At 43.3% G+C, this 12,621-nt stretch overlaps 1 protein-coding gene across 1 annotated transcript; it reads left to right on the plus strand.

Annotated features, from left to right (window-relative positions):
• The first annotated feature begins 626 nt into the window (after window positions 1-626).
• Window positions 627-5,611, plus strand: LOC134622794 (NLR family CARD domain-containing protein 3-like). Its single transcript, XM_063468134.1, has 2 exons — window positions 627-1,252; window positions 5,402-5,611. Exons 1-2 carry the CDS (start codon window positions 762-764, stop codon window positions 5,601-5,603), a joined length of 693 nt encoding a protein of 230 aa, XP_063324204.1. The 5' UTR covers window positions 627-761; the 3' UTR covers window positions 5,604-5,611.
• The last annotated feature ends 7,010 nt before the right edge of the window (window positions 5,612-12,621 follow it).

Below are 12,621 nucleotides of genomic sequence, written 5' to 3' on the forward strand. Positions count from 1 at the left end.
ACTTCCACAAAACTACAATCCTAACTGACCCTAGAAAGTCCACCTCAGTGGATGTGCTGCTGATAAACCTCATCAGGGGGAACCTGCTTCCCTCTGCTCGCCTCTGGATAACCACACGACCTGCAGCAGCCAATCAGATCCCTCCTGACTGTGTTGGCATGGTGACAGAGGTCAGAGGGTTCACTGACCCACAGAAGGAGGAGTACTTCAGGAAGAGATTCAGAGATGAGGAGCAGGCCAGCAGGATCATCTCCCACATCAAGACATCACGAAGCCTCCACATCATATGCCACATCCCAGTCTTCTGCTGGATCACTGCTACAGTTCTGGAGGATGTGCTGGAAACCAGAGAGGGAGGACAGCTGCCCAAGACCCTGACTGAGATGTACATCCACTTCCTGGTGGTTCAGGCCAAAGTGAAGAAGATCAAGTATGATGGAGGAGCTGAGACAGATCCACACTGGAGTCCAGAGAGCAGGAAGATGATTGAGTCTCTGGGAAAACTGGCTTTTGATCAGCTGCAGAAAGGAAACCTGATCTTCTATGAATCAGACCTGACAGAGTGTGGCATCGATATCAGAGCAGCCTCAGTGTACTCAGGAGTGTTCACACAGATCTTTAAAGAGGAGAGAGGACTGTACCAGGACAAGGTGTTCTGCTTCATCCATCTGAGTGTTCAGGAGTTTCTGGCTGCTCTTCATGTCCATCTGGCCTTCATCAACTCTGGACTCAATCTGCTGGAAGAACAACAGACAACCTCGATGTTGTCTAAATTAATTAGCAAACCAAACCTACAGTCTCTCCACCAGAGTGCTGTGAACAAGGCCTTACAGAGTCCAAATGGACACCTGGACTTGTTCCTCCGCTTCCTCCTGGGTCTTTCACTGCAGACCACTCAGACTCTCCTACGAGGTCTGCTGACACAGACAGGAAGTAGCTCACAGACCAATAAGAAAACAGTCCAGTACATCAAGGAGAAGCTCAGTGAGGATCTGTCTGCAGAGAAAAGCATCAATCTGCTCCACTGTCTGAATGAACTGAATGATCGTTCTCTAGTGGAGGAGATCCAACAATACATAACATTAGGATTTATCTCTGATGGTAATCTGTCTCCTGCTCAGTGGTCAGCTCTGGTCTTCATCTTACTGTCATCAGAAAAAGATCTGGATGTGTTTGACCTGAAGAAATACTTTGCTTCAGAGGAGGCTCTTCTGAGGCTTCTGCCAGTGGTCAAAGCCTCCAACAAAGCTCTGTGAGTACATCTGTAATCAGTCTTTAATTTATAACATAAACAGTGTCATGTGTGATGGCTGCTTAAAATTTTAAACATATTTAATAAAATGATCATCAGCACTAAATAAAGTAGGTTTTATTTAATGTTTGATAGCAGCAGTAAATGTCAGAGGGTCTTAAATATTTCTCGTTTTCAGTTTTTATCAAAGTCATATCCAGAATCATCCTGTAAGTAAACTTTATACCGCAGCTTTCACAGGTGAAAAAACACAAAGTGCTTTACAATAGAAACAGGCAATAAAAACACATTAAACTGCAAACACTGAACATCATACGGCCTAAAACTAGTTAAAGGCCAATTTGAATACTAGAGTCTGAACAAATGAGTTAGTGGGACCATTAACAGCCTTTGACTGGAAGATCTCAGACTATGAGAAGAGCTGTAGGGTTCTAGAAGGTCAGAAATATAGGCTGGGACTTGACCACACCGGGCTCTAAAAGTAAGGACTGAAATTTTAAATGAATTCTAACATGAACTGGTTACCAGTGTAAAGAGATTAAACTGGAGTAATGTCCAGTCTATTTCATGTGCTGGTTAAAAGCCGAGCAGCATCATTCTCCACTGACTGAAGACGTCCAAAGACTGTGATGGAGCCATAGGTGATAATCATCAACTCCCTCATTCCTCCTCTGGTCTTATTGCTCAGCTGGAGATGAGTTCACTTCTATATGTTACAATCAGCCTCACCAGTACAGTTCCCAGGATCTGCAGCTGCTGGCAGATTCAATCAGATTCATCGTGTTTCTTCACGTTTCTTGTTGACAGATTTATTTGCTTGATTTTTTTTCAATCTCTCCTATGTCATCACTTTGATTTCCGACTTTATGCAGTCTGTGAACCATGACAGTTTGTGACAGAATACAATGATCAGTGAGGACCCAGAGGACACCGACATTTACACTGTGCAGAATGAGACTTGAGACTTTATCTCACTGCTTTGTGGACGACTGATGGAAGGACTAATCACTATATCTGCTTTAGTAGAAATAATTTCCATGAAACGTTCACTGGTTCAGTCTTCCAGAATCTCTCGATCATATCTTGACAAGCCCTCACTCACCAGGATGTGAGCCAGCCTTCCCTCTCATTGCTGAATGCTTACACACTCATCACCTGTTCACAGAATGAGGACTCATCACTTGTTTTTGTTTAGCGTTGCCTTCAATGAACAAGTTCCAGGTCTTTATATTTAAACAGGGAACATTTTTAAAACTAAAACATTTTTTAGTTAACCATAAATATTAATGCACACTGACATTTGTCGTCTGTGAAGGTTCTCAGTCATCCAGGTCATCGTAGGCTAAGGAGCTTGGAAAGAAAAGCGTCTGGACTTCTTGAGTTGCTTGACACTCAGTCGTTTCACCTCTCATCCGAGAAGCTTCTTCAGTTCTAAGGGTCAAATGGTGGAGAGTCCCAGATTTAAACCTAATGGGACTTTCCCCCCCAAAGGGGGACAAAGGACCCCCCGATGATCCTCTACCTAATCACATGAGCCAAGGTGTGAAAGCGGGTGTGGGTCCTAATCAGCCAGAGTTTCGGGTGAGCTTATTGTGAAACCTGGCCCCACCCTATCATGTGATTTCCTGAGGTCAGATGGCCCAGGGTGCGAGTGGGCGTTAAGGCGTCTGGGAAGGGATCTCAAAACTGGATTATAGATGGCAGACAGTTGGTGTCGTAAACCACCGCCTCTGTTCAAAGATGGTCGCTCACAGTGGACGTAAATGGCTTCTTTCACTCCTCTTTCAAACCATCTGTCCTCTCTGTCCAAAATGTGAATGTTGGCATCCTCGAAAGAATGACCTTTATCCTTTAGATGCAGATGAACAGCTGAGTCTTGTCCTGTGGAGGTAGCTCTTCTATGTTGTGCCATGCGCTTGTGAAGTGGCTTTTTTTCCACACCTTTTTTTTTCACACCTTACTTTCGAAAACCCTCACCCCTCAGTCTGAATCTACACAACTCAGCGAAGAACACACATCGGAGGACAGTCAGGAAAAATGGGTGAAGAACTTTTCAGACCGGAATCTCACTGAACCTGAAAAGAGAGTTTTAGCCAAAGGACTCAATTTTGCCATTTCTCCGCAACAGTTGCCCATAGTGGACCTCATCACAGCCACAGAAACTGCCATACGGATTAACAAATTATCACAAACAGAAACAGAACAGATCAGGATGAAAGTCTCAGCCACCCTCTCAGGCACCAAGTCATTGACTGCCTCACATATCACCGCCTTTACCCAGGAGATGCCATACCCTGCATCTACGGACTTCCTAAGATCCACAAGGAAGGTGTCCCACTCAGACCCATTGTCAGTAGCATAAACTCAGCCACTTACAACATCTCTAAACACCTTGCAACCGTCCTAGCACCTCTTGTGGGGAACACCCCACATCACATCAAGAACTCCACCGACTTCACAGACAAGGTCCAGAAACTTACCCTGGATCCAGATGAAACCATGGTGTCCTTTGATGTAGTCTCACTCTTCACTTGCATACCCACCACGGAGGCAGTGGAGACTGTCAGAAAACGACTACAAGAAGACAGCTCCTTGGAAGACAGGACCAACTTCACACCCGATCAGATTTGCACACTGTTGGACCTCTGCCTCACCACTACATATTTCAAATACAACGAGGGTTTCTATAGACAAAATCATGGCTGCGCCATGGGCTCCCCCATGTCACCTATTGTAGCCAACCTTTACATGGAGGAAGTGGAAAGAAAGGCTCTTGGCTCTTTTAAAGGGAGAGCACCCAGCCACTGGTACAGATATGTAGACGACACCTGGGTCAAAATCAAAAGACAAGAAGTGGAATCCTTCACTGTGCACATCAACGCCGTGGATAAAAACATCAAGTTCACCAGGGAAGACACGAAGGACAACTGTTTGCCTTTCCTGGACTGCGCCGTGCACATTGAAGAGAATGGCAACCTCAGCATCGAGGTTTACCGGAAGCCCACACACACGGACCAGTACCTCCTCTTTGACTCCCATCACCCTCTGGAACACAAACTTGGACCTTACACCACCGGGCAGAACATGTTCTCTCTAAGCCTGAAGGGAAGAAGAAGGAACACACACATGTAAAGGAAGCACTTACAACATGCGGTTATCCTAATTGGGCCTTTATAAAGTCAGAAAAGATGCACAGAAAAGAAGATCAGACACCAGCGAGGGAGGATAAGGACAGACGCAACAACATTGTCATCCCCTATGTAGCCGGTGTATCAGAGAAACTCAGGAGAGTTTTCTCCAAACACGACATCCCAGTGTACTTCAGACCCAGCAGCACACTCAGACAGAAACTGGTTCACCCTAAAGACAAAACTCCTAAACACAAACTGAACAATGTGGTGTATGCTGTACAGTGCAGCGAGGAATGCCCAGACCTCTACATCGGAGAAACCAAACAGCCACTTCACAAGCGCATGGCACAACATAGAAGAGCCACCTCCACGGGACAAGACTCAGCTGTACATCTGCATCTAAAGGACAAAGGTCACTCTTTCGAGGATGCCAACGTTCACATTTTGGACAGAGAGGACAGATGGTTTGAAAGAGGAGTGAAAGAAGCCATTTACGTCCACTGTGAGCGACCATCTTTGAACAGAGGCGGTGGTTTACGACACCAACTGTCTGCCATCTATAATCCAGTTTTGAGATCCCTTCCCAGACGCCTTAACGCCCACTCACACCCTGGGCCATCTGACCTCAGGAAATCACATGATAGGGTGGGGCCAGGTTTCACAATAAGCTCACCCGAAACTCTGGCCCACACCCGCTTTCACACCTTGGCTCATGTGATTAGGTAGAGGATCATCGGGGGGTCCTTTGTCCCCCTTTGGGGGGGAAAGTCCCATTAGGTTTAAATCTGGGACTCTCCACCATTTGACCCTTAGAACTGAAGAAGCTTCTCGGATGAGAGGTGAAACGTCTTCAAGCAACTCAAGAAGTCCAGACGCTTTTCTTTCCAAGCTCCTTAGTTCACTGACATTTGTCTTTGATGTACAGGTTCAACGTAAGAGGTAATTTAAATTAATCACAAACATTATTATCAAATAACAATTTTTTAAATTGTGTTTTTATTTTGTGTTTGTTTTTCAGGCTGAGTGTTCCTGGCCTCTCAGAGAGAGGCTGTGATGCTCTGTCCTCAGTTCTCAGCTCCCAGTCCTCTAGTCTGAGAGAGCTGGACCTGAGTAACTCTGACCTGCAGGATTCAGGAGTGAAGCTTCTGTCTGCTGGAGTGAAGAGTCCACACTGTAAAATGGAAACTCTCAGGTCAGCATTTACATTTTTCTACTGTTGATCATTTCAAACCTGATTTATATTGCTGCACAAACATTAACTTGATAAAAATGTTTTAATGTAAATAATCAGTTTCTTGGGTAATTAGGGATTTTTGTTTACTTCTTGTTTTTCATTTGAAATTAAATGACAAATCTGATTTTCTCAGTCAAAAAGCTTTATTTCAGCAGCCCTTCATTGACCAAACCTTCCAGTTCGATTCCTGCCTGTATTCTGAAGGCTTTTACAGAGCTGTTTGGAGCCATTGCTCTAACACTGTGTAAATTGATGCTAACAGTGCTAGCTGCTTCAGGCTCTATTTGCACATTATCAGCACATTTAGCTTATTATAAACAGCATATAAACAGCTAGTACTGCTGGGACTTTATATTTTACAAGTTAACATGAGCCAATCAGTGAAAAGTCAAGCCATGACAGCTGTATGTTGCTGTGAGAAGAGTGGGGCTACATGCAGTGATGCTAGTGTTAGCCTGTTAGCTTCAGCAGGTGGTCAGTATGAGACCAGAAGAGCATCTGCATCAGCAGGGCTCCATTTAACTGCAGTGTTTCATTCTTCATATATGCATGCTGGACATTTGAATAGACTGAATATGTCACGGTCGCAGGTTTGGTGTTTTTTTGTAGTTTAGACTTCTTGTTTTTTTGTTTTCCTTAAAATATTAAATAATTTATCACGTTATCAATTAATTTATTATTAATGTCTAAATAAGGGTGATAGTGTGACCTGTGTGGGTTGTCTTCAGGTTCTCTGCTTCCTCCCACAGTCCAAAAACATGCATGCTGGGTTAACTGGAGTGATTGTGAGCATAAATGTTTGTCTTTCTCTGTCCTAGCTCAGTGTTTACCTGGCTACATCACCATGGTTACTGATGCTGAACCTATAACCTGGTCTGGATCAGGTTATGTTCAGAGTTTGTGTTTAAAATCAACTGAAGTGCCTCGTTTTCACTGATTCTTTCATTCACAGAAAGCTTTAGGTGTGATATAGATTCAGTCATATCTGACTAATGTCAGTGAATGAGGCCCAGCTGTAAAGTCACAGCAGTCACACTGTATGTGTCTCATTGTCACTGGAGTTTAGGCTCCATACATTCAGCTGGTGTTGCAGAAAAAGTAGAAATATTTCTGTTTGGTTCTAATCTGCTGCTGAGTCTCTTTTACAAAGATAGAACTGCAGCTAATCGTGTTCATGTAGCCAGTTAGGAAAAATCCAAGTCACCGTCAGACACAGCAGACATTTAGTGATAATCTCACTGTATGTGGTCTTTTAGTGCCTCCTAGTTGTGAACTTGTGGAGTGGTGTTCGTCTGGGTGACGAGTGTAATTGTTGGGTGAGACACACCGAGCCTGCATGCTGGTAGCTTAGCCACAGCTTGGGTGTGGAGAAGCTAAAAAAGAAGGTATTCTAGTTTGTAAGGAGGAAAAACTGAGTTAAGAGAGGCTGAGGGTAACACAGAGCAGCCATGAAAGCTGCTCACACAGTTTAGACAGTTTAGCATCAAATGATCTAGTGAGTTAGCTCCCAGCTAACTAGCAGACCAGCTAACTAGCAAACCAGCTAACTGCAGCCACAAGCTGCGACTGCGTCTTCCTAACAAGAGCGTCAGACACTCAGACTGGTTTTCTTTGTGGACGATGATGTATTCTCACACTGATCCTTCATGGTGATGCTGCCTTTCATCCACTGCTCCTGGATTCCTCATCATCATCTCCATCAGCCCTCACAATACTCCACCTTCATCAGCTTCATGTTCAGGAGCCTGGATGGACAGTAATTCTTTCCATGGGTTACGGTGGGACATTGAGAGCTGAAGTCAAACATCAGTGAGAAATGAAAGACTGATTCATTTCTATTTAGTCTTGTGATGTGCAGCTTTGTTCAGAGCATTAAGGCCCAGCAAAGATTACTGAGGTCATAGTGTCACTGATGAAACTGTGTGCTTATAGAAACTGAAACCAGATGAACCAGAATAGAAGGACATTAAAATGAAGTGTCAGCTACACAAAGGCAAAGCTATTCAGTTGTTGGGTGTGAGTTATTTAAAGGAGGATGGAGTCAGACTTTAAGCTGCTGGACTCAGTCACTATATCCTGTTCTCCTCATAGAACCTGGATACACAGACTCACCTGTGACACAGTGACACACAGTGTGGGCTACACACACATTTGGAAAGTGGATCAGTAACACCTTGTGCAATCATTTGTATTGCTGGGCAACCATGAGCACTTTGAATGACCATAATGGCATTGTTACAGCAACATTCAATCATGAGTTCAAAAGTAGTGTATTGTGTACTTATTTTAATAGTACTGCAGTATGAGAAGTGCAACATTCAGTGTGCAGAAACAAATCAGGTGCTTTCTAACAGCAGTATTCCTTTAACACAGTAGCAGTTCAAGTATTTCTGTCACTCTGAGCTGAAACATGAATCTAATCAAATCAAATAGCAAATCAAAGTTCTTTGCCTCTGCCAGGACCCGTAACATTTGATCTATTTTTTTACAAAGTTCCCCTCACAGTCCGGAGCCACCATCATAACATTATAACAGGCACCTTTAATCAGCAGCAAGTGAACATTTATAAATGTGTGTTTTCAGAACAGGATCCAGCAGAACTATTTTTCTGTTATCAGGTAGCAGCACAAACGTTCTCATCCAGCTCATTTACTGTGCAGGGACTTAGAGTGTGTGAAGTGTGTGTTTGTACTGATTCAGTTAAAAGGACTAGATGTTACAGTCCCTGATAATGCATTGCTTTAGATCAGGGGTCCCAATCCCAGTCCACGAGGGCCGGTGTCCCTGCAGGTTTTAGATCTCACCCTGGGTCAGCACACCTGAATCACATGATTAGTTCATTACCAGACCTCTGGAGAACTTCAGGACATGTTCAGAAGGTAATTTTTCCATTTAAATCAGCTGTGATGGATCAAGGACACATCTAAAACCTGCAGGGACACCGGCCCTCGTGGACTGGGATTGGGGACCCCTGCTTTAGATGGAGAGACTCTTGAGGGATGGCTGTTATGAGGAAAGCCCAGAAACTTTGCCAGCAGCACACATCGTTGTGTGCCTCAACGTTTGGTCTTTTACCCAAGCTTATCTGCCATTTTCCTTCCCTTGGTTAGGTTTGGGGATTAGAGATCGATCTAGATTATCATTTTAAATTTGGGACACATCGTCAGTAGTGGACCTTGGATTCATCAGGTGTTTCGGCCATTATCACTAGACACCCTCTAGACCAGGGGTCGGCAACCTGCGGCTCTTTAGTCCTTATAGTGCGGCTCCGCATGGTTTGGGCAAATAAATTAGAAGTATTTAGCTGAAGTGTATTTTATTTATGTTAGTTCTTTTTAACTCATAGTTCTAAAATTGAAGATTACTGTGATATTGAAATATAAAAATAAAATTATATTCTATTATTTTTTCATCGCTCAAAATAAGAGTCACACTCGCGGAAGGAAACGCCGTGAATTTATCAAGACTTTCAACCCCAGGTAGGCCAATTATGGATCTTCATATCCACATTATGTCAGCAGCTGTTCTCCACCGTGAACTATGTTAAAGACAAACACCGTTCACGCCTGACAGATGACAGCTTACAGTCCTGCGTAAACTGACTTTGTAGAGCCCCGATTTGCGGACTCTGTGCGCAGAGGTTCAGGAGCAGAAGTTCCATTGTAAACAAATCACGGCAGACCCGACGATGTTTCCATGAGCACGCTTTTTTTTTTTTCTCAAAGATATTTTTATTGAATTGAAGCAACAAAGAAAAACAAATACATGCAGAATTGTCAAACACCAAACAAGCAAGTTTCACAGTGACTGTTTGAACTGAAATATTAGAATACAGATTAATGACACACTCACATGTTTTATAATTGCTTCCATCAGTTTATCCCCTGCCCACATCACTTAGAACCCCTATCCCTCAGGCCAGGAAGGAAAAAAACCAAACAAACAAAGCAAGAAAAAAGAAAGAAACAAACAAACAAAAACAACATCGCAGATACAACAAAAACAAAATAAGATAAACACACAAATGACTAACAATAAATAAATAAATAAGTAAATAAATAAAAAGAAGAAGAAGAAGGAGGATTTATTTTTTACAAAGTTCCCCTCACAGGAGGATTTACAGAGTAATGCTGGAAGTCGGGTTCGTAACCTGGAGGCTGGAAAAGTATTTCAGGAATTGCCCCCACACCTTGTAAAACTTACCGCTGTTGTTACTAATCGCATACCGGATCTTTTCAAGACTCAGATAGCACATAAGGTCCCTCAGCCATTGAGCCTGGGTGGGCAAAGGGGCACCCCTCCATCTTAGTAGGATTGCACGTCTAGCTACAAGGGAGGCGAAGGAGAGCATGCAACGCTGTGACGAGGTCAACCGTGCATCAGCCTCTCCAGTGGTGCCAAAAAGCGCAACTAATGGATCAGGATCCATATGGTGTCCAATAATTAGGGATAAGGTTCGAAATATATCTCTCCAGAATCCTTCAAGGCCAGGGCACGTCCAGAACATATGGATAAGGGGAAGCCTCCGCACTCCCACACTTATCACAAGTGGGGTCAACGTTCGGATACATACGGGATAGTTTGACTTTGGAGAGATGGAACCTATGCACAACCTTAAATTGTAAAAGACAGTGGCGGGCACATAGGGAAGTGAAGTTAACTAACTTGAGTATTAAGTCCCATGTATCCATAGACAAGGACTGATTTAAATCTTGTTCCCAGGCCGTTTTAATCCGATCTATCGAAGAACTGATCATGCTCACCAGCCTGTCATAGATAAGAGAGATAAACCCTTTACGTGTTGGAATTAAGGTAAGGAGCATATCCCCTGGGCTTGCAGCTGGTGCTACCGGGAAGTTTGGAATCTGAGATTTTGAGGAAATGTCTGGTCTGCAAATATCTAAAAAGATGTGTATGTGGGAGATTAAATTTTTCAGAAAGCTGAGCAAAAGATGCAAAGGTATTGTCAAAAAACAGATCAGTGAAACATGTGACGCCCCTGTCATGCCAATCGCGAAATATAGGATCAGATAATGATGGCTGAAAAAAAGGGTTAGAAAGAATTGGACTTAGAAGGGAGAAGCCTGTTAATCCAAAATGCTTCCTCATCTGAGCCCACACTCTCACCGTGTGCCAGACAACTGGGTTATCGATTGTCTTGTTTGGGGGAAGGGGGAGTGAAGATCCAATCAGGGCCAGGACAGAAGAGCCTGTGGCTGAGTTCAACTCCATGAGCACCCAGGACGGGCAATTACCTTTGTTGTGGAAGTAAAGCCAAGATATAATGTAGCGCATGTTTGCTGCCCAATAGTAATATCGAAAGTTAGGCAGTGCCAGGCCTCCACAACTCTTGGGTTTTTGGAGTTGAGCCTTGTTCAATCGAGGGCGTTTACCTCTCCATATATAAGATGAGATAATTGAGTCCAAGGAATCAAAGAAGGATTTGGGGATAAATACTGGTAACAACTGGAAGAGATACAAAAATTTAGGAAGTATATTCATTTTGATTGAGTTGATTCTTCCCACCAAAGAGGTGGAGAGAGGGGACCACTGTGCCAGATGTTTTTTTGTATTATTTAACAGAGGAAGGAGGTTCGCTTTGAAGAGACAATTATGTTTCCTTGTAATTATTACACCTAGATATGTAAATTGATTTCCTGCTATTTTAAAGGGGAGGGTAGTATAGTCAAACACTGGTGCCCCTCCATCCACAGGAAACAACTCACTTTTATATAGGTTGAGCTTGTATCCTGAAAACTGGCCAAATTGGCGAAGTATGGATAGCATTGCAGGTACAGATATTTTGGGGTTTGAGATAAAAATTAAGAGATCATCTGCATACAAGGATACTTTATGTTCAACACCCTTCCTCCGGATCCCATTGATCTCCCCACAGCTGCGGAGTGCAATGGCAAGTGGCTCTATAGCCAGATTGAAAAGAAGAGGACTTAAGGGGCATCCCTGACGGGTTCCTCGTTGGAGGTTGAAAGGCTGCGACTGTATGGAATTAGTGAAAACTGAAGCGTTAGGGCACATATATAATAACCTTATCCATGAAATAAATTTCGATCCAAAATTGAATTTATCTAGAATTGTGAATAAATATTTCCACTCGACCCGATCAAATGCCTTTTCCGCATCTAGGGAGAGAATGCACTCAGGACTCTGACTGGAAGGGGTGTATAATATATCCAATAGTCGGCGGATATTGGAATAAGAGTAACGATTCTTAATGAAGCCTGTTTGATCTTCGGATATAACTGAGGGCAAAATATTTTCCAGTCTACGTGCCAAAACTTTGGCCAAAATTTTAGCATCGACATTTAATAGAGAAATTGGCCTGTAGGATGAGCATTCCACAGGATCCTTACCTTTCTTTGGGACAAGAGCAATACTTGCCTCGTAAAAGGATGGCGGAAGTTTACCACACTTCCATGAGTCGGAAAGGGTTAAATGTAGTTGAGGTAAAAGCAAGGGTGAAAATGCCTTGAAAAATTCTACGGGAAAGCCGTCAGGGCCAGGGGACTTTCCAGGCTGCAGTGAAGAAATGGCTGCACCCAGCTCCTCTGGCGTGATGGGTTCATCCAATCTGTTTTTACTATCAGAGGAAAGCATAGGTACATTCAAAGTCTTTAGAAAGTTATCCGTTAGAGTGCTTTCCTGCGGGAATTCAGAGGTGTAAAGTTGGGAGTAAAAAGCCCTAAACGTATCATTAATTTTGGAAGGGTCCGAAGTGATATTACCATTAGCCATTCTAATCTTTCTGATATGTTGTTTTGCCTGGAAGCCCCTTAACTGGCTGGCAAGCATCCTACCTGATTTATCGCTATGAATATAAAACAAACTCTTACTCTTCAGGAGCTGACGTTCAATTGAGTGCGTTGAGAGGAGCTCAAATTTAGTCTGAAGGCTCCACGCGCTTATTGTATAGATCTGGGCTTTTTACCTTAGCATAGAGCAGGTCTACTTCTTTGATTCGGTTGACTAAATCAAGTCGTTCTATA

This window comes from Pelmatolapia mariae, unplaced genomic scaffold (assembly GCF_036321145.2).
Source record: "Pelmatolapia mariae isolate MD_Pm_ZW unplaced genomic scaffold, Pm_UMD_F_2 NODE_ptg000215l+_length_26195_cov_1, whole genome shotgun sequence".
NCBI lineage: Eukaryota > Metazoa > Chordata > Actinopteri > Cichliformes > Cichlidae > Pelmatolapia > Pelmatolapia mariae.

Excerpts from the sequence above, each read along its gene's own strand:
- LOC134622794 (XM_063468134.1), top strand. The coding sequence starts at position 762 with ATGTTGTCTAAATTAATTAGCAAACCAAACCTACAGTCTCTCCACCAG. Across the intron at positions 1,253-5,401 it reads AAAGCCTCCAACAAAGCTCT|GCTGAGTGTTCCTGGCCTCT; the intron begins GTGAGTACATCT and ends TTTGTTTTTCAG.